The sequence below is a fragment of the Danio aesculapii genome, chromosome 18 (assembly GCF_903798145.1).
Source record: "Danio aesculapii chromosome 18, fDanAes4.1, whole genome shotgun sequence".
NCBI lineage: Eukaryota > Metazoa > Chordata > Actinopteri > Cypriniformes > Danionidae > Danio > Danio aesculapii.
In genome coordinates, this window is record NC_079452.1 from 21,179,153 (window position 1) to 21,206,229 (window position 27,077).

The 27,077-nt window shown below is 37.6% G+C and overlaps 1 protein-coding gene across 4 annotated transcripts in view; it reads right to left on the reverse strand.

Annotated features, from left to right (window-relative positions):
- LOC130245489 (latent-transforming growth factor beta-binding protein 4) overlaps window positions 1–27,077 on the reverse strand; it is a 95,568-nt gene that overhangs the window by 35,729 nt on the left and 32,762 nt on the right. For 3 of the 4 annotated variants that reach the window (XM_056478186.1, XM_056478185.1, XM_056478184.1), the window contains exons 5-14: window positions 26,901–26,969; window positions 20,118–20,240; window positions 14,200–14,364; window positions 11,217–11,594; window positions 8,848–8,949; window positions 6,106–6,234; window positions 5,587–5,712; window positions 4,110–4,229; window positions 3,447–3,566; window positions 957–1,076 (exon numbers count right to left, since the gene is read on the reverse strand). In XM_056478186.1, coding sequence (XP_056334161.1) covers window positions 957–1,076; window positions 3,447–3,566; window positions 4,110–4,229; window positions 5,587–5,712; window positions 6,106–6,234; window positions 8,848–8,949; window positions 11,217–11,594; window positions 14,200–14,364; window positions 20,118–20,240; window positions 26,901–26,969 — 1,452 coding nt within the window. The remainder of the gene's footprint in view (window positions 1–956; window positions 1,077–3,446; window positions 3,567–4,109; window positions 4,230–5,586; window positions 5,713–6,105; window positions 6,235–8,847; window positions 8,950–11,216; window positions 11,595–14,199; window positions 14,365–20,117; window positions 20,241–26,900; window positions 26,970–27,077) is intronic. The other variant, XM_056478187.1, reaches the window with a different exon arrangement.

A 27,077-nucleotide genomic window follows, 5' to 3' on the forward strand; every position in this document is an offset into this window, starting at 1 on the left:
TTCAAAACTAGATTAAAGACCTATCTGTTTAGTAAAGCATACACTCATTGCATCACTAAGCGGTATGATACATGAATGTGCTCCACACAGGTTTCTGCATATCGTTTATATAGACTATGAACAGCAGCTACGCTAATTATTCTCTTTATTCTCCATTTCCACCTGGGGATACTCTTCCCGAGGCCCTCAGACTATGCAGAGTCACTGATTCGATCCAAGACCAACGACGAGATGATCCCAAGGTTTCCATAATCCTGGACCAGGCCGTATCCTGAGCAGCTACAGGTGGTCATGGAGGAGTGGAGAACATGAGACTGATTCCTGTGACGCTCCAGGGACAGACGAGTCTACGTTGAGGTCCAGCTTCCAGCCTCCGGCGCCTTGACAGCAGCTCTGCACAAGATGTTTGGCCAGTGGAGAAATGGTCGTGCCCAACTGAGCCTGGTTTCTCTTGAGGTTTTTTAATTCTTCACTTTCACATTGGTGAAGTTTTTTCCACGCCGCTGTTGCCACTGGCTTGCATGGTTCAGGATCTGTAGAGCTGCGCATCGTTGGATTTGCTCTTCAGTGTTTGGACTCTCAGTAGTGATTATTAACCACACTGAGCTGAGCTTAACTGAACTAAACTTAAACTCTGAAAACTGAACTGACACGGATTCAATTTACATTGTATAAGCGCTATACAAATAAAGGTGAATTGAATTGAATTGTTTGATTTGATTCAGACACAAGAACATCCCCCCCCCCCAGGCCATTTACCACCTGAACCATCTTTAAACACTACATATGCATTTGCTCTCTGTATATAGGAACATTGAAATTTGCTCTATTGCTTTATACGATGGTCATTTATTTATTAAATCTTCTTATTTATGTCCGCACTATGTTTGTATTTTTTTCACGCTCTGTTCTGGAAGCTTCCTTGTGACAATAAAGCTGTTTCTGATATTTCTTACCCACACAGATGTTGCCCTGGACTCTGTATCCCGTCCGGCATGAGCATCTGAAGCTGCCTGCTGTGTTTTCACAGCGTCCGTCTGGACACGGAGACGGCGTCCGGCGACATTCATCAATATCTGAGAAAGAGAATTACTTTTATTAAACGTACATGAAGATCACACTTAAAGCTGCTGTGTGTAAGTTTTTGACTCTTCTAAAGCATAAAAACACCATCATATGTGTGCAGATATTTAGAAACATGCTCAGTGAACATTCTTGTTTATCTGAAAAACAATGCTGAAGTCAGATATTCTGCTTTGAACATGTGTTTTACGTGTGTTTAACCCGCCCCCAATGCCAGTTTAACCAATTATATTTCAGCACTCCGGGTTGGCTTGATGGAAAACTGCATATTTCATTCATTCCTTTAGTCAGGAAGGCTCTGAAAGCATGCGTCCGTGACTGAAATGCGACCTCCGGTGGACAGTAGCAGACTCCAAAATGAGGTTATTCCACAGGGGGTTATTAATTAGCAAATAATATAAATATTACCAGCGTAAACATTAGGTAAGCAGGTTACATTGTACCTACGTGTCCTAACAACACACTACTTGAAGAGATTTGCAGTGATGAGCAATTTGGCTGTTTGCACTGTCACGGCCGGGCCTTGAACCCGGGTCTCTGGTGTGGAGACTGGTGTGAGTACCACTGAGCCACAGGGGTAGTTGAGTGGGAAAAATGAGGTAGCAAAACAGACAACTTAAGTTCTTCTCAGAATGAGGAATACAAAATATTTTAACTGTATAATAAACATGCAAAGAAAACTCCACGAGGGGAGAAAACAAATAGACGTAGCTCAGGACATCAAGGGAACGCAAGGCAAGTTCAACAGGGATGACTCAAAAACCGAGTGAGGAACACAGACAAAGTGACACCTTAAATAGACAGGCTGGAACAAGGCACAGGTGATCAAAATTAAAGTAAGCAAGGACACACAAGGAAGAACAAAGGTAGAGGGGAAACAAGGGGACCTCTAGGGGAATGGAGACAAAGTGCAGGATGCTGCACCAGATGAAACACGACAGAAATATAAACACAGCCATTCAGAAGCACAGAATAGTGCACTCACTGCACTCTAGCGAAATGGTAAGGTTTTAATCTAGTTAATGCATATTAAACCCCTTTAACATTATTAAATGTAGATGCTGAATCACTGATATGTGTTGGCTTGCACTAAAGTTCAATTTCAAATGATTTATTTTATTTTCCAGATCTGAACTATCTGCTGCTGCTTTCAGTAGTATGGCAATAAATGTCCTGTAACATGGCATTCAAACTCACATTATTAGCATTCAACACTGAATAAAGCACATGAGGTGTACCTGAGCTGATCAGTTTATCCTGTTGTTCAGCTGTGAGAAACAGAAGCCGTTTCTAATATATTAATTTCAGGTGTTGGTTAGAACAAAAACTATATGGAAAATTTTCCTTCTGTCGCGTGCCGTTGCTTTTATTTAGAGCACGGTTTAAATCATCCTTTAGGCTCAACAGTCAGGCACAATTCTGCTGATATCATCAATCTGGCAACATGCGCTTGCGTGTGTTTTGAACCAGACATGCAATACCTAGTTCAACCACCGGGTGTCAAACTTACATACTGCACCTTCAAGCATTCTTGTGGTCGGTTATACTATCTCTGATAGTAAAATTGTGGACCCTTTTCACAAGATGGTCATGGAGTGGTAAACGGTCATCTGCATCTTATTATTTAGATTGTTATAAATAATGTATGTACATTTATAAAGCTATACTTTGTATTGGATCATCATTGCATCATTTAAAAAAACAAATGACTGCATATGCGAGGTGTTTGCGATGCCGCATGTATGGGGGCGGGATAGTAAATTTGACATTATTCTCTCTTCTGGCTGCCGTTCTCAGTCTCACACTACTTTCTTTTTCTGAAAGTCTTGATAACACCATCGTTGAGTTTTTCTTTTATTATTTGCGCAAACAGGAATGCAAAAAAAAGATTTGTTTCACGCTCTGTAAGTTTAGCAACTGCGACGACTGCTGAGAAACCAAATAAATACAGGGTCCGTTTGTCCTCCCATTAAATTTCCCAAGTGATATTTAACTGAGCAATGACATTTTCACAGTATTTCCTATTACATTTCACAACTGATGGACACGTCGAGCTTCCTTGATCCTTTGCGCAGGAAAGCTGTTTGGAGTCGCACACTGCTTTCCACTCTGAACGGCTCCCTATCCTAATTCCCTAATCCCTTCAAAGCGGTCACTCATATTTGTTTAGCATTTGTAACACCGCACCACACTGATTGGTTTACAGAGATTCATCACCTGTGCATGTAACAAGCTACATAGCAAGCAGACGAAGGGGTCAACGTTTGAATGAATGAATTTGAGCGTGAAAGAGATGCACCATGTGAGCTACTCCATACAGCACTCTTATTTTCAGCACTCAATATTTCTGTGCAGTGTATTACCTGAGCATTGTCCGTTGAGCAGATCAAAGCCAGGTCTACAGGACACACACCTGTACGAGCCCTGAGAGTTCACACACTCTTTACCTGGACAGCGGAGCGGGTCCACACACTCATCGATGTCTATCAACGACAAAACACCATGTGATGTTTATTCAATAATTTCCCTTCGGCTTAGTCCCTTATTTATCAGGGGTGGCCACAGCAGAATGAACCGCCAACTATTCCAGCATATGTTTTATGCAGAGGATGCCCTTCCAGCTGCAACCCAGTTCTGGGAAACACCCATACACTCTCTCACATTCACACACACACTCATACACTACGGCCAATTTAGTTTCATCAATTCTCCTATAGCGCATGTGTTTGGACTGTGGGGGAAACCGGAGCACCCGGAGGAAACCCACACCAACACGGGAAGAACATGCAAACTCCACACAGAAATGCCAACAAGCTGTGACTCGAATCACCAATCTTCTTGCTGTGAGGCCATAGTGCTGCTAACCACTGAGCCACCGTGCCACCCCACTTTTGACTATTAGTTAATAATATTGCTGAAATTAATTTAACAACTGAATCAATATGTATTTGTACACACTGCTAATTTCTGCATGCACAGCTTCCATGTGGGTCTACTGTACTTATGGGCAAAATGTAGTGAAGTACCTATGCAGCTGTTGTCCTGTAGTTTGTATCCAGTCCTGCACACACACCTGAAGCTGCCGAGTGTGTTTTCACAGCGGCCGTTAATACAGGGATTGGGCACCTGACGGCACTCGTCCAGATCTGTGGACAAACACCACTTATGAACTAGAATTCTATGAAGACTAACAGACATTAATGGAAAAACCAGAGTTCAGCCAGAGGACAGAATGAATAAATAAGTGAATGAATGAATGAATGAATGAGTGAGTGAATGAATGAACGAATAAATAAGTGAATGAATGAATGAATGAATGAATGAATGAATGAATGAATGAGTGAGTGAGTGAATGAATGAACGAATAAATAAGTGAATGAATGAATGAATGAGTGACTGAATTAATGAATAAATGAGTGAATAAAAATTGAGTGAATGAATGAATAAATGAGTGAATGAATAAATGAATGAATGAATGAATGAATAGCTGAGTAAATAAATGAGTGAATGAATGAATGAACAAATGAATGAATTAATGAACAAATGAATGAGTGAATGAATAAATAAATGAGTGAATGAATGAGTGTATGAATGAATGAAAAATGAATGAATAAATAAATGGATGAGTGAATGAATGAATAAGTGAATGAATAAATGAATGAATAATTAAATGAGTGAATGAATGAATGAGTGAATGAATGATTGAATTAACAAAATGAAAGAGTGAATGAATTAATGAATAAATGAGTAAATGAATTAGTGAATGAATAAATGAGCGAATGAATGAATGAACTAATGAATAATTGAGTGAATGAATAAATGAACGAACAAATGAATAAAGGAGTGAATGAATGAATGAACGAATGAATAACAGTGAATAAATGAGTAAATGAATGAACAAATGAATAAATGAATTAACAAATGTATGAATGAACAAATTAATGAGTGAATGAATGAATGAATAAATGAGTGAATGAATGAGTGTATGAATGAATAAATGATTGAACGAAAAAATAATGAATGAATGAATGAATGAACGAACAAATAATGAATGAATGAGTGAATGGATAAACAAATGAGTGAGTAAATGAATGAATGAATCAATCAATCAATGGGTGAATGAATGAATAAATGAGTGAATGAATGAGTGAATGAACAAATAAATAAATGAGTGAAATAATGAATGAACGAATGAACAAGTGAATGAATAAATGAGTGAACAAATGAATGAACAAATAGATGAATGAATAAAGGAGTGAATGAATGAGTGAATGAACAAATGAGTGAGTGAATGAACAAATGAGTGAGTGAATGAACGAATTAATAATTGAGTGAATGAATGAATGAGTAAATTAATGAATAAATAAGTGAATGAATGAAAAAAATGAGTGAATAAATTAGTGAATGAATGAAAAAATGAATTAATGAGTGAATTTATGAATGAATGAATGAATGAATGAATGAATGAATGAATGAATGAATGAATGAATGAACGTTTCTGACCGACACAGAGGGTCTGCTGGGAGTTGGTCTGGTATCCTGCTGGACACACACATCGGAAGCTGCCAGGTGTATTCACACACTCCCCAACAGAACACGGCCGGGGCGTCAACACACACTCGTTTTTGTCTGATTGTGACAGAAAGCGAGAGAGAGAGAAACATCAGATGATTTGATCATTGATTTCCAAAATAAGCAAAATAATCTCAGGACAAAACAGATTTCTGCCTCTGAAAATGACCTTTGACCTTTTAAAACTTTGGAAGCAGTAATCTCCACAAGAAACCCTCCACATTGCCAAATATGTCTGACTGGTGAGTAGAGAAAATATGCTTCAGAAAAAAATGTCAGGTGATTTAATGGTGAGGAATGAGTTTAAATGTCTTTTGCCAACTGTTATGAAGCACATACACACGCTACCTTCTATACTTGTGTGTTCTGTAGAGTGTACGTCTGCTTATTTCTCCTTCCTATAGTGTGTTTCTTCATTTTTAAGTCATGCAGGCAGTCGTGATTTAGTACCTTGGCAGTGGCCTTGTTGAGGATTGAGGATGAATCCAGTGTTACACACACATGTGTGTCGACCGCCGGGCAGATCAATACAGCGGCCCGGACCACACACCTGAGGTCTCGACTCACACACACGCACATCTGCAGGAAACACACACACAAGCCCATGCAAAACAACTTCATTACATGCATAAAGACAACATCTGTGAATTCACTAGTTATAGTTCTGTGTTTCAGTAGAGCGTCATGTCTTACAAACACAACAGCTAAAGTCATTAAGAGCAAAAAAAGGAGAAAAACAATGACATTTATATTCAGTTCTGGACAAATATCATCTTTTAACTTGAATAAAAACAATATTGGGTGGAAAAGCTCTAATAAAAACATATCATCACAATTCAGACAGTACAGTATGTATAAATACATTATACTATATCACCGGCCACTTTATTAGGTACACCTGTCCAACTGCTCGTTAACGCAAATTTCTAATCAGCCAATCACATGGCAGCAACTCAACGCACATGGTCAAGATGATCCGCTGGCCTACATCAGTAGAAGACCACTACCGGTGCCACTCCTGTCAGCTAAGAACAGGAAACTGAGGCTACAATTCACACAGGCTCACCAAAACTGGACAATAGAAGATTGGAGAAATGTTGCCTGGTCTGATGAGTCTCCATTTCTGCTGCCACATTCAGATGGTCGGCTCAGAATTTGGCATCAACATCATGAAAGAATGGATCCATCCTGCCTTGTATCAGCAGTTCAGGCTGGTGGTGGTGGTGTAATGGTGTGGGAGATATTTTCTTGGCACACTTTGGGTCCATTAGTACCAATTGAGCATGGTGTCAACGCCACAGCCTACCTGAGTGTTGCTGCTGACCATGTCCATCCCTTTATGAGCACAGTGTCTCCATCTTCTGATGGCTACTTCCAGCAGGATAACGCACCATGTCATTAAAGCGTGAATCATCTCAGACTGGTTTCTTGAACATGACAATGAGTTCACTGTACTCAAATGGCCTCCACAGTCACCAGAGCTCAATCCAATAGAGCACCTTTGGGATGTGGTGGAACGGGAGATTGGCATCATGGATGTGCAGCCGACAAATCTGCAGCAACTGCGTGATGCTATCCTGTCAATATGGAGCAAAATCTCTGAGGAATATTTCCAGTATCTTGTTAAATCTCTGCTACGAAGGATTAAGGCAGTTCTGAAGCCAGAAGGGGGCCCAACCCGGTACTAGTAAGGTGTACCTAATAAAGTGGCCGGTGAGTGTGCACATACAGTATATATATATATATATAATTGTCAGTTCTTAATATGTTTTATATTAAATCTATAAAATAAAATTAAATAAAATATTTCTAATACTTTTTTTAAATCAAATAACATTCTACTAAAAACACAGGCCAATTAAATCCAGAAAATCCAGAGAAGAAAAAACTTTCATTTAAAATAACAGCAAAAAAGTATGTAATATTTATGGTGTACTATATGCATGCTTTACATTGAATACTCTATATAACTTTCTGAGACTTAGTGGGGAAACACATTTAAACTCATGTGCTATAACACCATTTCCCCCCAAATTCAGTATCAGGTCAGTCCGTGGTTACAGTATCTAATCAGATCAGCGCTACACAATCTCAGAGGTATGCTGTGTTTATATCTTGACTGACATTTATTCATTCCTCTCCAAACCAAGTTCATCCAACAATCAAACTATGAGAAGATGACAGTTCTGCTCCGCATTTTTCTGCTTCACTTCAACTCTTCAAATCAAAGATGTGGACATTGATGTGAACGGGTCAGTGAATTTACTGGACGCGCTCACAGGTTTGTGCATAAATAAGTCTTTATGCTCATCTACACACTAGTGCTAGCTCAAATTGTCTTATCTCATTGTTATCATTTGTAATTATGTTAAGTTTTGTATTACAAATGATTTCATTGATGACAATTGATGAAGTGTGCTTACATTTCCTTAGAGCAGTGTTTCCCAACCCTGTTCCTGGAGGCACACCAACAGTACATATTTTGGATGTCTCTGTTATCTGAGCCATTAACTTCAGGTGTTGGAGTCTCTTCTGATGTTCTGATGAGTTGATTCAGGTGTGTTTGATTAGGGAGAGCTTGAAAATGTGTACTGTTGGTGTGCCTTCGGGAACAGGGTTGGGAAACACTGCCTTAGAGTGTGCTTCAGATTTTAAAGGTACATTTAAAATGAACAGTATTTATAGATTTAATGAAATCTGAAGAAAGCATTCATGAAATTAAAGACCATCTAATCGTACTTTTGGGGGTATTTATTTAATTTATTTTATTTGACTTTCATTTTAGGAGACCATAGTTTCAGCTAAAAAATCTTCTGTAATGTTTACTGTAATGTTTACTGTCTCCACCACTTGATTCAAACATTCAGCTGCAAATATGACATGATATTCATTCATTTTTCTTCGGCGTAGTCCCTTATTTATCAGGGGTTGCCACAGCGGAATGAACCACCAACTATTCTGGTATATGTTTTACTCAGCTGATGCCCTTCCAGCCAAAACCCAGTACTGGGAAACACTCGTACACTCTCACATTCACACTCATACACTACGGCCAATTTAGCTTATTCAATTCCCCTATAGCGCATGTGTTTGGACTGTGGGGGAAACAGGAGCACCCGGAGGAAACCCACGCCAACACGGGGAGAACATGCATAATAAAAAATGTCGAGTGTATTATAAATGATGGCGTACCCTGTCTGGTTGAAGGTGGTCGTGGTGTGACAGGTGGAGGTCTGACTGGAGACACCGGCGGTCTGTTAACCGAAGGCCGGCTGGTTTGTGTCCGGATAACAGCTGTAAACAATCAGATTAAATCACCACTTGCCATTGCATGTTTAAAACAATTATATCATATCCTAAAGGGATGGTTCAGTCATAAATGAATAATGAGAATGAGAATGAAACAACCATTGTCACATGTTAAACAAACTCTTCCACACCACTGTGATTGGTTACACTTTATTTGAAGGTCTGGTGTCTTTTTACAGTGTTTAATTCATATAACTACTGAATAATATTTAATTATGGTTGGGGATTAGGTTTAGGATTAATTAAAGTTGCCGTCAAAATTACTAGCCATCCGGTATATGATATTAATCAGGTGTTGCCACAGCGGAATGAACCGCCAACTTATCTAGCATATGTTCTACGCAGCGGATGCCCATTCAGCTGCAACCCAACACTGAGAAACATCCATGCACACTCATTCACACACTCATACACTACAGGCAATTTAGCTTACCCAATTCCCTCTAGCACATGTGTTTGGACTTTTGCGGGTATTCAGAGCACCCGGAGGAATCCCACACGAACAGAAAAGCCAACTGACCCAGCCGGGGCTCGAACCAGCGACCTTCTTGCTGTGAGGCGATTGTGCTACTGTGACACCCCTTTTTTAATCATTTTAATTCTTAATTCTTTTAAAAATGTCTCCTATTTATTATATTGTTTGGTGTTTCTTTTACTCTTGTTTATGTACAGTACTTTAAATTACCACATGAAATGTGCTATATAAATACACTTGATGTTTTTAAGGTCAATATTGTACGCTTATTTCACGTGGCCGCCATTTTAAAGAACCAAAGCGAGGCTGCAGTGGGAAGAAACCAGGAAGTATAGGACAAGGACTGTACACATTACAGTAACATGCTGTGGAGTACACACCTCCAGCTGTTGCCGAGATTTCAAAATGCAGAACTGGTGTAAACATCACTTTAATATCATTCAGTAAGTTTAATTTAAACAATTAAAAGCAATTTAGCATCAAACAACATCACAATCTCTTTAAGAGTAATATGCTCAAGTGTCCTCCTAGGCTTCAGATCATGGCAGCAGGTAAACACTGTGGGGACGCTTCCCTGCTTCAGTCTATGTTACCCAGTGAGCGATAAAACACTGTAGCACACCCTCGTGTTGTCTGTAATAGTGTTGTCCCGGTACTGAAGTTTTAAAACCATCTATTTCCCGCTGAGTTAACATTGAAGCGCCGCTGAGCGCAGATGACTCGACTGATCTTCACGGCTGCTTCGCGTTCCAGTCTCCGTGTATCTTGTGTTTGCACTCAGTTTACTGCCCTTCACCCAGTGCAAACACAGATACACAGAGACGCGAGCGCGAAGCAGCCATGAAGATCAGTCGAGTCATCAAGCAGATCGCTCGGCTCGTCTGTGTTTGTACTCGGTAAACAGCGGAGGGTGAACTGATGACCTTCTTGGCCAATCACAAGCTATTCTGTTGATCACGTGAACACAATGGCAAATCAGCGCTGTTTTAAGAAAGCCATCAACAGTGCTTTAAATGTTAGCGAGAAATTGATGGTTTTTCTTTTAATTCAGTATCGTGACAAGTCTAATATAGTGAAAGAATAAGTTTATTAACTCGCGTTTGATAAATGGCGTCTAAAACGTGTGTTTGGGAAAGAAAACGTTAGCTAACTAGTGCCACTTCCCTTAACTTAGCTGAAAATGAGCTCTGATATCCCTTTTTATTTTCACCATTCATTCAGAACGGACCTTCGGGTCACTCGGAAGGCGGTGAAATGATAAATTTGTGTCACTTTCTCTTCGCTGATAAGATATACAGCCAAGTACACAACGTTCCAATGTAACTCCCAACGATACTTCCGGGTTTCTTCCCACCGCAGCCTCAATTTCGCTTTTAAAAATGGCGGCCGCGTGAAATCAGTCTATTGGCCCCTTTAAGAAATTACCAATTACTTACCAATTACTACCAATTACTTGCCTAATTATCTTGCCTAGTTAACAAAATAAACTAGTTAAGCCTTTAAATGTGACTTTAAACTAAATAAAAGTCTCTGTCATCATGGCAAAAACCAAATAATAAGTTATTTGGAATTAGTAATTAAACTAACATGTTTAAAAATGTGCTTTTTAAAAAATCAACAATTGGGAAATATGTTTTAAATCATTAATATTTCACAGAAGGGCTAATAATTTTGACTGTCCATGTAATTAATCATAATTACAATGATATAACTGCGCCACCTAAAATGAAAGTGTTTGTATGTAATAAATAACTCAGTGAGAAAGGCAGTGGCTCACGTGTGTTCGCTCGGGCCGGTTGGCTGGTGGATGATGGCGAATACCCAACATGGATATTTGTGGTCCTGCCGGCTGTTGGCTGGTTTCGTTTGGGTTGAGTAATGATGATAACCGAACCCGTGTCCGGCTGCTGTGGTCTGCTGGACTGAGAGATTGAGGGTTGCTGAACTCTGATGGTGTGTGTGTTGGTGGTTTGCTGGGTTCTGGTGGACTGTGAGTTTGTCCTGGAGCTCTCAGGTTGGGATTGTTTGTCTTGTGTGGATGTGCGCACATTTGTCCCGCTGCTGTCTACAATATCAGCCACCCTCTGGTTAATCTTGACAGCCGAAGCTGAATAATGGTAGCCCGGACCGGCAGGACAGATCTCCTTGAAGGCAGCTGTGAACATAAGGAGAGACACTAACTTTTCTGTTTCTTAAAATGTGCATTTTTTTATTCAATATTTGACAATCTTGATTGAAACATGAAGAGAGGGTGGGACATATAGTAGCTCCGCCCCTTTAAAAAAACAGCCAATAGCATTTTGTTTTCATCAAAGCTCTGCCAGTGAGAGTGGTTTAGCTCAAGCGCATTTAAAGAAAAGCAAATGAGAAGAATGGGGCGGGGCATTTCAGACACTAGAGAGCATTTGATTGGTCAAGATTTGATGAGATTATAAGTACACTTATATTTCAAGTGCATATTGGCTATAATTCAGCATTATAAAAGCACTGCAGGAAGAACTGATCAAAATGTAAGACATAATGTTTGCTAAATCTTGCTCTTAAAGGGATAGTTCGCTCAAAAATTATAATGTACCCAATATTTAATCACTCTCAAGTTGTTCCAAACTTTTATGACTCTTATGACTGTTGAACACAAAAGAAGATATTCTGAAGAATGCTGAAAATCTTTAAGCATTGACGTCCAGAGTAGGAAAAGTCAATGGTTACAGATTTCCAGCTTTCTTCAAAACCTTTTCTTTTGTATTCAACAGAAGAAAGAAACTCAGATTTGGAATAAGCAAATAAATGTGGACATTATCTCGAGGGTTTTGGGTGAACTATCTTTCTTATACTATATATACTTATTTAAACAAATAAAACACACAGTTCTGAAGATCTTAAAAACCTGTAAAAGTACAAGTGTTTCTCAGCTGAGCCAGAAATGAAAGAGGGTCAACCGGGGCGATGCTAGAACTTGCGGTATTTAAAACAAAGACAGACAAATTACACAGTAAATCTCGGCTCCTTTGATATTCCTCCAGACGTTTTCAAAGAAATATTGCTGCCGTTGTGGGTGGGACGGCATCTTGAGGAACAGTTGGACGCTTTGTGCAAAAAAAAATCCAAATCATGTTGTTTCAATATTGTGCACTAACATGTCTCGCCCCAAACGTCTGCATTAAAGATGTTCATTCCCATGTGCATGCTTTAAAAACTATCACATCTGCCACTGAACTGGACTACACGTCCCATAATTCTCAGCACATCACACCTGATGTTCATCAACTTTGATTGCACACACAGCTGCAGATCATTTACACTGATTATACACACTATATAAGCACAACTTTCACACACAAGCTCGGCTCAGTCTTGTACATCTATATAGTTTGTATTGCCTAGCATTTTCATTGTCTTGCCTTGTCGTGTTTTGACCCTTTGTTTTGTTTATATGTTTATGTTTGTTTTGCTACCTGCCTCAACATTTTGCCTGTTACACCTAGTGGTGGGCAGAGCAAGGCTTCATGAAACACTAAAACAGTTGAAGCAAATATGTCGGGGCTTTTCGAAAACCCGTCTCTACAGTGACACCTAGTGGTCATTTTTTTAATATATTGTTCTGGAACAGTGTCAGGAGAGAAACAGTTACACAAATTGAGGAATCATGTCCACAGACCATCCACTAGACTACGGGAGATTGTGGTTTTGTCGCCGACCCTTTCAATCAAATGCAGATTCGCCAGGTCTCGGACTGCCTATGATCCTTTGAATCACTTTAGTCACGTGACCTGGGTGTTTTTAAACATTTTGGAACAGCTTTTTTTGCAACATCTGCGGTGCGGGATCAAGACACCGTGTCGAAATATTAGATTCGTGTCAGCCATCCCTATTTTTGACTCTTTGTTTTGTTTATATGTTTATGTTTGTTTTGCCTCCTGCCTTGACCTTTAGCCTGTTACACCTAGGGATGGGCAGAGCGAGGCTTTATGAAACACTGAAACAGTTGAAGCAAATATGTTGGGGCTTTTGGAAACCCGTCTCTACAGTGACACCTAGTGGTCATATTTTTAATATATTGCTCTGGAACAGTGTCAGGAAAGAAACAGTTACGCAAATTGAGTAATTATGTCCACAGACCATCCACTAGACTACGGGAGATTGTGGTTTTGTCACCGACCCTGTCAATCAAATGCAGATTCGCCAAGTCTCAGACTGCCTGTGATCCTATGAATTACTTTAGTCACGTGACCTGGGTGTTTTGAAATGTTTTGGAGCAGCTTTTTGAAACATCTGCGGTGCGGGATCAAGACACCGTGTCAAAATGTTAGATTTGTGTCAGCCATCCCTTTGTTTATGTTTGTTTTGCCACATGCCTTGACCTTTTGCAAGTGGTGGGCAGAGCGAGGCTTCGTGAAACACTGAAAAAGTTAAAGCGAATGTGTCGAGGCTTCGCAACGTTTTGAAACCCATCTGTATAGTGACGTCTAGTGGTCATTTTTAAGTATTGCTATTAAACAACTACAACAAAGGAAACAGTCACGCGAATGGTTCGATCTCAGTTCACATGCACAGTTACATTAAACCTCTTTGACTCTGTTTTGTTTATATGTTTATGTTTGTTTTGCTTCCTGCCTTGAGCTTTTGCATTTTACACTGACTACTCTTTTGGCTGATCTGCATGTTACCTTCTGTCCCTGTATTAACAATTCTTATTAAAGCTGCGTTTGGACCTTTATTCTCATGTACACACCACTCTCTATTGTGTGCCAGCGTCTTACCTGAGCCGAAGAATGGGCATAACTCACACTTTTTCCCCCAGGCTTTGCCCACTCGACTGCAGCAGCAGATCTGCTTGGTGATGTTCCTCAGGATGGGCAGAGAACAGGCGCCCTGGTTCAGGATCCGGAAACACTGGTCCTTCTCCTCCGAGATCACCTTCTGTGCTACAGTGGGAAAACCATACAGGATAAGATTAAATACTGGATGCATGAAGGCACATGCTCAGAAATAAAGAGACAGGAGCTGCCAAAGGGACAGCACTTCTTCAGAAGGCACATATTTGTACCTGAAGCGTCTATATTGGTGCATCAAAGGTGCTTTTTAGGTACAACGAAATCATAAGTCCAATGTTCTTGAAAAGTAAGGGATTTTTTAAGTGATTTTCGAGTGCCTTGGACTTATGATTTAATTGTTTATCTTTATAAAGGTACATTTGGGTATTAATATGCGTCTTTGAGAGACCACTGTGGACTCTTTGGCTACACATATGTAGCTTTTAAAAAGGTAGTGCCCCAGTGACAGCCACTGTATTTCTGAGAGTGCAGGGATGCGAATCTGAACATGCCACAGACTGCACATGCAGACACAGACGTATGTAAAAACACTGTAAATGAAATCTGTAAATAAAATCTGTTTTGTGTATGTTGTGATTAATGCTTTTTCCATGCATTTATGCATTTTATTTGCATCGTGAGATCAATCCTCTGACAACTTTTAATGTTGAACAATATAGTACAAAGTATCCTGTAAAATATAGTACAAAAATAACAAAAAGTATAATAAATATAGTAAAATAAATAAATAAAAAGCAACAAACTGCCAGTACTTTTTCTGTTATTAATTTAATTTATGTAATAATCAAAACTACTAAAAATTACAATAAAAGTGACTTTTGTTCACTTTTCAACATCAAAAGTTGACAGTGGAGAGGTGCAATAATGCAAATGTAAATAGACACCAGTCAATCACAAAATATGAACACTCTTAATTCATTGATTTTTATTTGCAGTCCTCATAGTACAGTTTTCTGTAGTCATTTAAATAGACTTTTAAAGAGACATTTCACCCCATTATAATTTACAATTGTGTCATCATTTACTTTCATTTCATTTCAAACCTAAATGGCTCGCTTTCTTCTGTGGATTACAGGAGCAGACGTTTAGAGGAGTGTTCATGCTGCTTTTTTTCATCCGATGAAAGCATCCAGCAAGAACTAAGGTTTTAATAAAAACATAATCAAAATCATATTCGGAAATCTTCTGATTGTATCCTCTTGTGAAAAAAGTCAATATATAAAAATTGTACTTAAACTTTATGTTTTATATTAATTTATTTTTATTAAATAGCAATTAAATATCATATATGAATAAAAAACTTTTGTACTTTTGTAGTGTTTTTGTAATTGTTTTATTTTGGCATTACACAACTAAGTGTGCTTAAAAATGTACTTAAGCAGCAGTTCCCAACAGGGGGGTCCGGCCCACAAGGGGGCCTCAGCGAACTCTGTAGGGGGTCACATCATATTTTTACAATTTTTATAGCAGTGGACAATTGGGATCATGTTGACCTTGTCCATTTTTTGGTCAGCCAGGGCATAAAATGAACTAACTCGTAATTCGTTCTCCCCGAAAAAGACCCAAACATACTGGGCTTAAATGAGGAAGCGCCAAACATTTCGGGTCGCAGCGCTAGCGATACTGGAATCACGAAATGCAGGATATACCAAGATAGTTACCTGAACTATGGTTTTATTCCATTTTCTCGAAGCAAAGACCCAGCCACAGTGCATTATCTGAGCATTAATTTAAAGGCCAAAGGCTCACGTTTCCAGTTACACATGGCCTACTAATGTTTTGCTTTTATATTTTACATTAGGCAATTATTTATGCATAAACATATCTAAATATAGTAATAAACATACCATTTCTTTGAAAACAACATTTTTTGTCTTCTTTACAGCAAACAATGTGGAGGGGGGCCTTACAATATTTTCCGGGAGAAAAGGGGGTCTCAGGCAAAAAAAGGTTGGGAACCACTGTACTTAAGTGTGTTAAAAACAGTCATATATACTGGTATTCATACTATATACAGTGATATACTGTCACATATATATGAACAGTGCTTCTAAGAAATAAATAACACTACTAAGGTATATTAAAAAAAATACACTTGATGTCTGGAAGAATTAAAAAAGTCTTGCTTGAGAAACCAAAATAAACTTACTGACACTGAATTTCCCCCAAATCTAAGCTAAATATATATCTATATATCTACTTATCCAGGTCAACACATCACACAATGCTATTATTTCACTTTGAAGATACTCTTCATCTTTAATGACTTCTTGTTAGAAACCAAATCACTGTATACTTTCAATACATGGAAAAAAGCAGCTTGGACATTCTGCAAAACATCTCTTTTTGAGATTTTCATCAGACTAGATCAGATTTCAAGGTTTGGAACAAGATGAATTGATTTTTAGTGAACTGTCCCTTTAAGCCAGGGGTGTCCAAACTCGATCCTGGAGGGCTGGTGTCCTGGAGAGTTTAGCTCCAACCCTAATCAAACACACCTGAACCAGCTAATCAAGCTCTTACTAGATATACAAGGAACTCCCTGGCAAGTGTGTTGAAGCAGGTTTGAGCTAAACTCAGCAGGACACCAGCCATCCAGGACTGAGTTTGGACACCCCTGCTTTAAGCTGATTATGTTTATTAATGACATCACAAAAATCCACCTTAACAAAACCCTAAACAATAGCAAACATTTCTCCTACACGTTCTGTATCACTTTGGAGCGTTTTGATTGGCTTAGCAGCACAAACACAGTTTAAACAGAGGCAGGCGTTCAGTAATCAGCCACACAGATCAGCCTGAGCCAATCACTGCAGGAGTACAGTACGATCACGCAGATGAAGTACACATACACAGCGCACACACAAGTACACTTACCTGACCGACACACATCAACATGCTCGGAAGGCTTGACAAGATTCAGACAAGAGGAAAACTTGATTAATTAAAGAGCTACAGAATTTCCCAGATGCAAAAAATAAGAGAGAGAGAGAGAGAAATGCAGCTCCCGAATGCACAGGAAACCCCCGGAAAAAACACTGAAGGCCTGGATGTACGGATGCAAATGAGTAATGCCTGCTGGAACAGACAGAAACACAGCGGCACACAGCCAAAACCTGCACTCACTTCATGTAGTGTGGATGTGAAACTCTGCGCTGTTGGAGTATATGAGATACTGCACTGTGCTGAATTGATTAATAATACACTGGTAGTAAAATTACAAGTGCTCACAATGGTAAATATAGAAATATTGTGAATTATTATTATGACTTAAAATTAGGGCTTCATAATAGTGTGAAATATGCACTATATTTTATACCAGATACTTATATGTGCTGCCTTATTTAAAATAAATGTTTTCTGAGTGAATGCTTTTTAACATGTAAAGGTGTTTCATGTTCATAAAATAAACACATGCGAATGATTTCTTTATTTTATTGTACATTTTAAGAGTTCACACTTAGCTGATGATTGATTATAAAGCGTGTTTGGCATGGGAGAGAGCCCTGAGCTCATAAGATCCATGAGCCCGGGGCTCCCTCCCGTTTGCAAGGCGAGAGGGGAGTTTGAGCTCAGGTAGATCTGAAGAACTCCCCTGCTGTAGTAGCTAATGAACAGATAGTGATCGCTCTTAAGAGATAACTACTTACTAGGAGCATGTCTATGGTACTGATTAGGATTAGTCAATTAGCTTAAGCCGCATGTTTCTGGACGGTGGGAGGAAACCGGGGGACCCACGTGAGCACAGGGAGGACGTGTAACATCAGCACAGAAATGTCGGCTGGCTTGGTAAGGACTAGAACCAGTGACGTTCTTGCTGTGAGGCAACAGTGCTAACCACTGGGCCACCGTGCCACCCATCTAGGAAAAGAGGAGGAGTAGGGGTGGAAGGGGGATTCTTCAAAACGAAGACGGCTGTTATATGGAACTGAGGGTATTTATAGTGACTTAGGAATCGTCTGATTGGTGAATCATAAATTGAATAATGCGGGGCCGGCAGCAAGCAATCGTAAGCGCATGATCCTCTCTAAATTAGTTTATAAATAAACTTCACTTCATGCTCTTAATGATCCAATAACTAAGAATTCTTGCTCAATAAACTACCAATTAATAGTTAGTACACTCAAAAATTACATTTGCATTTTGTTCAAGCTACTTATTTACTGTAAACTGAGCAGAAACAACACAATTCTTTGGTTTTGGGGGGACCGCTTAATTGTTTTATCTTCAATTCAATTCAATTTGTAAATATTTGTATATTTTTGTAAATACTAAATATATATATATATATATATATATATATATATATATATATATATATATATATATATATATATATATATATATATATATATTTACAATGTATTCTCTAAGCAACCAGTTATTTTAATTGTACAATATGTCTTGTTTTTACTGTATTTTTGATCAAATAAATGCAGCCTTAGTGAGACGAAAGCAAAAGTTGGGTGTAAATTACAGGAGAGCATAATGTATGTACAGTAAACAGACATTATTATGCAATATTATAATTATTTTGTAATGACAAAATTGGAAAAGATATCATTAACCCTAAAAACACTGAAATGTTTGATTAAAAGACGAGATATAACTGAATTAAAGGGATAGTTCACCCAAAAATTAAAGTTCGGCCATCACTTCTAACTAATCACAAACCTGTTTGACTTTCTGTTAAACACAAACGAAGATATTTTGAAGAATGTTGGAATCCTGTAACCATTCATTCATTTTCCTTTGGCTTAGTCCCTTTATTAATCAGGGGTTGCCACAGTGGAATGAACCACCAACTTATCCAACATATGTTTTATGCAGCAGATGCCCTTCCAGCTGCAACCCAGCATTGAGAAACACTCATTCACACACACACACTTGTACACTACAGCTAATTTAGCTTATTCAATTCCCCTATAGTGCATGTGTTTGGACTGTGGGGGAAACCGGAGCACCCGGAGGAAACCCACGCCAACATGGAGAGAACATGCAAACTCCACACTGAAATGCCAACTGACCCAGCTGGGACTCAAACCAGCGACCTTCTTGCTGTGAGACCACAGTGCTAACCACTGAGCCACTATGTAACCTGCTAACCTGTAACCATTGACTTTTTCATTTTTCTACTATGAAAGTCAATGGTTACAGGTTTACAACATTCTTCAAAATATCTTCTTTTGTGTTCAACATAGGAAAAGACACGCATAACCACCTGAGGGTGAGAAAATACTCATTTTTGGGTGAACTTTCCCTTTAAAGAAATACAATTTACCCGAAAACTTTGAGTGGCAGAGTGTGTGTGTGTGTGTGTGTAAAAAGCGATTAGTTGACTTTACTTAAAAAATTAGCGTAAACTCGTTCACTGACTAATTTAAAGTAAAGCTAACTTGCTGCTTTTAAGGCAACAGGTTAACTCACTTTTAAAGTAAACTAACTAATCACTTTTTACAGTGTGTAACCATTGCCTTCCATAGTATTTGTTTTCCTACCACAGAAGTCAAGGGTTACAGGTTTCTAACATTCTTCAAAATATCTTCTTTTGTGTTCACCTGAAGAAAGGAAACACATAACCACTTGAGGAGGGTGAGTACCTTTAGATTTTTGGGTGAACTATCCCTTTAATGTTTAAACCCAATTTCCCTGAAAGGTTTGAGTGGCAGCGTGTGTGTGTGTGTGTGTGTGTGTGTGTGTGTGTGTGTGTGTGTGTGTGTGTGTGTGTGTGTGTGTGTGTGTAAGACTGAAGGCTGTAGCTGTGTGTCTCTGCTCATTCTGTCATATTCCTCCTCCGTTCTCCTCCCAGGCGACGCCGTGGTGTCCGACAGTCCCGTACTTACAGATGCAGATCCCGTGAGAGGCGTCCAGCAAGAATCCCTCATTGCAGACACAACTGTAGCTTCCTCGGGTGTTTACACAGTTCCCGTTTTCACAGAAACCCGGCTGCAAACACTCGTTAATATCTACACCAGAGGGGGAAACATGATGACTGTCACAACCTGACAGACGCAGCATCAAAACCCACCTCAAAACTCGGCTTTTAGCTCACAACTTAAGTATAGTATTTTTAAAATATATTACATTCTGTTTTATGGCTCGCGAACCACATGTGACACGTGATTCTCCAGCTCCAGCTGTCTCCCTTCAACAATATTTTACAGTATATCTTACAACTCTACGTTTAGATAGTGATACTGAGATAGTGGTTGAAAGGTAAGAGCAGGGGGGGGGGGGGGTGATCGCATTTAAAAGTGAAGAGCGGGGGGAGGGGGGATATTGTGGTATTGTAGGAGCGGGCCCTTGATAATGTCTCTGGGGGCCTCCTAAATGTATGGGCCCTTAGAATTGTCCTAACTTTACCACCCCCATCCCCCCCACCCGAGCGGCACCCATACTGTTAACGCTAGAAATTGTGCATGTAACAAATCAATTTTAACCCTCAGGGGTCTAAGGGTGTTTTGGGGTCATGGAGAAGTTTTGACATGCACTGAGATTTGTGTTGTTTTCAGCATCTTAAAACCAGTGGTGTAGTCCTTGCTATGCGCACGTATACTCAGTATGCCTACTTTTTTCCACGAGCTGTTTGGGTATTACCACTTCTGAGGATCAATAATTGTATATACCCTCGGTATACTCACTTATTTTTCTGATTAAACTTCCCTAATTTGTACTAGTGTATTATTTTAAATTCTTACTTAATGTATACATGTACATTTTTCTTTGTTTACCCCAAATGCAACTGTTCCTGATCTGCCCTAAAATGAAAATCCTAAAATCACCCCTGTAAAACAGTATTTCACATTTGTCTTAATCATGCCTACCAGTGTAAATGCACTCGCATTTAATAATCTAGCTCCTGTTTATCTAACCAATCTTCTGTCTCGCTACAATCCAACTCGCTCTTTAAGATCTCAAAACTCAGGGCTTCTGGTAGTACCCAGAATAGCAAGGTCAAGTAAAGGAGGTCGAGCCTTCTCATTTATAGCTCCTAAACTCTGGAATAGCCTTCCTGATAACGTCCGAGGCTCAGACACACTCTCCCAATTCAAAACTAGATTAAAGACCTATCTGTTTAGTAAAGCATACACTCAGTGCACCACTTAGCGGGCTTCCACACAGGTTCTGCATCATGTTTATATACACTATGAACAGCAGCTACGCTAATTATTTTCTTTATTCTCCATTTCCTCCTGGGGATACTCTTCCCGAGGCCCTCAGACTATGCAGAGTCACTGATTCGATGCAAGACCAACGACGAGATGATCCCAAGGTTTCCATATCCTGGACCAGGCCGTATCCTATACTGCGATGGTCATGGAGGAGTGGAGAACATGAGACTGTTTCCTATGACGCTCCAGAGACAGACGAGTCTTCGCTGAGGCCAGCTTCCAGACTCCGCCACTGAGACTGCAGCTCTGCACAAGATGTTTGGCCAGCGGAGAAATTAAAATGGCCGTGCCCAACTAAGCCTGGTTTCTCTCAAGGTTTTTTAATTCTTCACTTCCGCCTTTAGTGAAGTTTTTTTTCCCTCTCCGCTGTCGCCTCTGGGTTGCATGGTTCAGGATCTGTAGAGCTGCGCATCGTTGGATTTGCTCTTCAGTGTTTGGACTCTCAGTAGTGATTATTAAACCACACTGAACTGAGCTAAACTGAACTGAACTTAAACACTACAAACTGAACTACACTGTTCCTATTTACTGTGACCTTTTATGTGAAGCTGCTTTGACACAATCTACATTGTATAAGCGCTATACAAATAAAGGTGAATTGAATTGAATTAAATTGAATGCCTACCGATACAGGGAACGACTTTATATGTAACTCTAAAAACGATGAGGCAAAGACTACTCATAAATCGCGTAACAATATGCAATTCAAAAGGGTAACTATAGTATATAATAGCGACAACAGAAGACAGACTCCTAATAGTTTGGTTTAAAACAAGCATGCACGAATGTGACAATCAAAAATAATAGCTGACTGATGTTTAAAGGAACCTATTAAATGTAAAGTAATAAGCCAGTAAAGAAAGTAAGTTAAAAAGCTGTCTTTCCATGTATATATATATATATATATAGCTAATGAATCAAAGAAACATTGACTTTCGTCGTTTCTTTGCTTCATTTAAAATTTGGGTCGGTGTAATAGTACACCACCTTTTTTTTCAGGACTACACCACTGTTAAAAACATATGAATGGCTAAAGTGTGATAGCACTGTAAACAGCACAAGCTGGGCTACGATAATACCTAAGCAGCATGTATTTGGATGTGTTTGTGCTTTTGAGAAAGAAACGTTTATGCCTGGTTAGTGAAAAACTAAAGTTTTGAAGTCCTCTGACTGCCTCTGAGGAGAATTCTTCATCGCTGTTTAGTATTATCCGAAGTGCTTCTTCACTCATATAGCGTGCCATCATTCAAAAGCTTAGAAAAAGTAGGTAACTCTATGATAAAGCTTGTTGTTTTATGCCATGTCTCGGGGAGCGTGTACATTATTACCTGGCTCACCACCATTTCCATTTGAACAGTACGCTGACTGGGTGGTGGGATCACGTTAGCTGTAATGAGGCGATGCAGGAGAATCCGTCCTTACTTTTATATGAATTACATGAATAGAGATTATTTGTTTTCGACTTTAATTGGTTAATCCAAAAGAAGACAGATCAAACTTTCTATAGATATATCTCTCATGCCTCTTTGTTGAGTATTTGCTGAGTTTCAGTTCATGTTAATGACGTGTTTTTTCTGACACAGTCTACATGTTGCGTGCGTCTCTTGCAGATGATTGTAATAACAAAGCCTCGTGGGCGTGGTAGCATTACCTCTAATGAGCTCAGACTGAGAAACTAGACATAGCGTTGGTTTCATACTGATTACTTTATCAAACAATATTTGTTTTCAACATGCACTCGCTGCATTTAAAAGTAGACACTTCAAGCTTTGACCAGTATTACACTTCAAGCTTAAACAATATGAACTAAATATAGAAAACTGCTTTTATTTCAGCATGAAAGTATTAAGACTTTTCCAAAAGAAGAAATTATAAATAGGAAATACTTTTTTACTTTTGTTCTTACTCTGTTTTAAATTCTACAGCACGACTAATTTTACCCTTCATTTATTTTCATAATTATATTAACCTTCAGATGAAAATGTCCTTTATAATAGATGATATACAGATGAAATGTACTTTAAAAGGTATTATATCCTCTCAGAGGGATTTTTAGGAATTTTTTATTCGCTGTTTTGGTGTTTTTTTGGTTTGTTGTGTTTTCCGAAGCGTAACATAAATTGCATGATGGAAGTATTAGTTCAGTAAAGAGAAAGGAGTTTGACTTGATTCTTTTGTAGCAATTCAAAACAGAAAATTGCATTTGGAAGAGATAAGAGCTTTTATTTATTCTGTATCTGAAAAATAGTGCGTAATCAGCATCTAGGAGTACCCCAGGGCTCTGTGTTAGGACCTATCCAGTTGTCTAACATCATGATTTTGACCTTAAAAATAAACTTTAGAAAATGACTTCTTTCAGGCCAAACTAAAAGAAATAAGACTTCCTCCAGGAGAAAATAGATAGGAAATACTTTTAAAATACATTTCTAAAATACATTTTACATTTAAGACAAAACATGATTCTAATAAATATATATTAGTAACCTTTTTGTCTCCTAAATGTACTCCTAAAATGTATTAAATCATCACAGATGGATTTATAGGAATATTTTATTTGCTGTTTTGGTGATATATATATATTTTTTTTTTCTTCAAAGTGTAACATAAATTGCATGATGGAAGTATTAGTTCACTAAAGAGTCAAGAATTTGACTTGCTTCTTTTGCTAGCACCCCAAAAAGCATACAGTATTGCACTTGGGAGAGATAATAGCCTTTTATTTATTCTGTATCTGAAAAACAGTGCATAAGACTGATCACCATCTAGGAGTACCCCAGGGCTCTGTGTTAGGACCTATCCAGTCGTCTAACATCATGATTTTGACCTTAAAAATAAACTTTAGAAAATGCTTTTAGTCCAGCCAAACTAAAAGAAATAAGACTTCCTCCTGGAGAAAAAATGTACAGTTGAAGTCAGAATTATTAGCCCCCTTGAATTTGTCTTTCTTATTTAAATATTTCCCAAATGATGTTTAACAGAGCAAGGAAATTTTCACAGTGTGTCTGATAATGTTTTTTCTTCTGCAGAAAGTCTTGTTTTTTTGTTTTATTTCAGCTAGAATAAAAGCAGTTTTACATTTAAAAATAAAACATTTTAAGGTCAATATTATTAGCACCTTTAAGCTATATTTATTTTCTATAGTCTACAGAACAAACCATCATCATACAATAACTTGCCTAATTACTATAACCTGCCTAATTACCCTAATTACCATAGTTAAGCCTTTAAATGTCACTTTAAGCTGTATAGAAGTGTCTTGAATAATGTCTAGTCTAATATTATTTACTGTCATCATGACAAAGAGAAAATAAATCAGTTATCAGACAATCCACAGCTTCTGCTATTATGGTTGGAGCTGCTCCTGCTTTGGGGAGTTTTTAGCCTCTGGCCACGGCCCTTTGCTGTGAGGGGTGTATGAGCATGGTAAATGCACGCAACCTAAAGCGTCTCATTAACCCGGATGTATTTTTTTGTAGTCCCCAAACTTTGTTCACTGTAGGCTTTGCTAAGCCAGTCTCCCTCTGCATTGAACTTTAAGTGTCTTCCATTCAGAGATGTTGTTTATGTTCACACAGCTACATTACACATCAACTCAGACTTAAAATATGATATCGTAGTGGACCACCCCTTTAAGTTACAATATGCTTTTGTAATACAGTCAAATTGATTCCTCATGATATGTCCAAATGTAGTGAACCCAGCGAGCATTATTGTTACGTAATGACAGAATTGATGTGGTTTGAAGCAGAAATAGAGAGAGAGATACGTAACGGATCTGGAGCTGTGATTATTTGACCCGGTGAGCACCTCCAGCTATGTGTTGATAAATGGATTTTACAGTGTGTTTATCAAACCATCTGCTCTGCCGTTACGCTCAGCGTGAAGATTAGCTGCAGATTCTCCTCCAGGGAAGAAACTCGCTGGGTTTCACGGGTATTGACAAATTGTGAAAGATTCATTTGGTCATAATTACTACCATGTGAGATTATTTGGATTTAACAGCTATGTCAGCTGGACCAGCTTCTCAATGTGTAGTTTAAAAATCAAGAAGAGAAATATAATAATAGCATTGTAACAGCAGGCTATGTAAAACTGATAAATGAATAAATAAAAGTATAATTATGCATATTTATAAAAATAAAACAAAATAAATATTTTTAGATAAAATTAAATAAATTAAAATAAAATAAATATTTTAAAAATAAAATAAACTAACATGAACTAAAATAAAATAAAATAAACAAAATAAACTAAAATAAAATAAAATAAATATTTTTATATAAAATAAAATAAATTAAAATAAAATAAATATTTTAAAAATAAAATAAACTAACATGAACTAAAATAAATTAAATAAACTAAACTAAAATAAAATAAAATGTGATTCAAATAATAATATAAACTTATAGTCATTCCACGATGCATGGAAAACATTTAATAAAAAAATCTTGATTTTCATTTATCTTGTCCAAATAAAATAAAATAAAATAAAATAAAATAAAATAAAATAAAATAAAATAAAATAAAATAAAATAAAATAAAATAAAATAAAATAAAATAAAATAAAATTAAATTAAATTAAATTAAATTAAAAAAATAATAAAATAAAATAAAATAAAAACAAAAAATAATAATAAAATAAAATAAAATAATTGAAATGAAACCATGCATTAAATTATAGTCACACAATGGTGCATGGGGAAATAAGTGATAATTTAAAAATTTTTAATTTTCATATGTCTTAAAAAAACAAATAAATAAATAAATAAATAAATAAAAATAATAAATAAATTAATTAATTAATTAAAACAGAAAAAAATAAATACATAAATAAATTTAAATAAATAAAATAAAATAAAATAAAATAAAATAAAATAATTGAAATAAAACCATGCATTAAATTATAGTCACGCATTGGTGCATGGGGAAATAAATGATAATTTTAAAAATGTAGATTTACATGTCTTTTTAAAAAAAAAAAAATAAATAAAGTAATAAAAAATATAAATATAAATAATAGTAATAATAATAAAAAAAAAAGTTCTGAATGTTCACTTTTAACATCAGAAACAGCGACTCAATGAACAGGATGCTCTGCATCAGCTTCAGTATTTACACAAAAATATCTATCAGTATGTCATGTGTTTAGCTGACCTCTGCGTAAAGAAATCAAAAGTCAAGTGTTTGTTTGTTTGCATGTTTCCTATAAATGTGCACTGAAAAAAAATGTTTTGTTGGATTCACTCAATTTTTTAAGGTAAGTGGTTGCAAACAATTAATATGGGCTGAATTTAAACAAACAAACTAAGCTGAGCATTACTGCATTTGATTTGTTGTTTAAATTAGGCCCGTCTCAATTGTCTGCAACCACTTACCTTAAAAAATAGAATAAATCCAATTAATCCTTTTTTCAGTGTGTACAGATACAGATAATGAGAGATAATGATGTCTTACCCACACACTGCGTCCCGTTGACCCTGTCAAAACCTTTGGGGCAGCTAGCCTGACCATTCACACTGTTCCCTAAAGACACAACAGAATAACACAGGTGAATAATACAATAATTAGCACATCACCCAAAACTGTTAAAGCTAAAAACCTGTAACCATTGACTTCCATAGTACAAAAAAA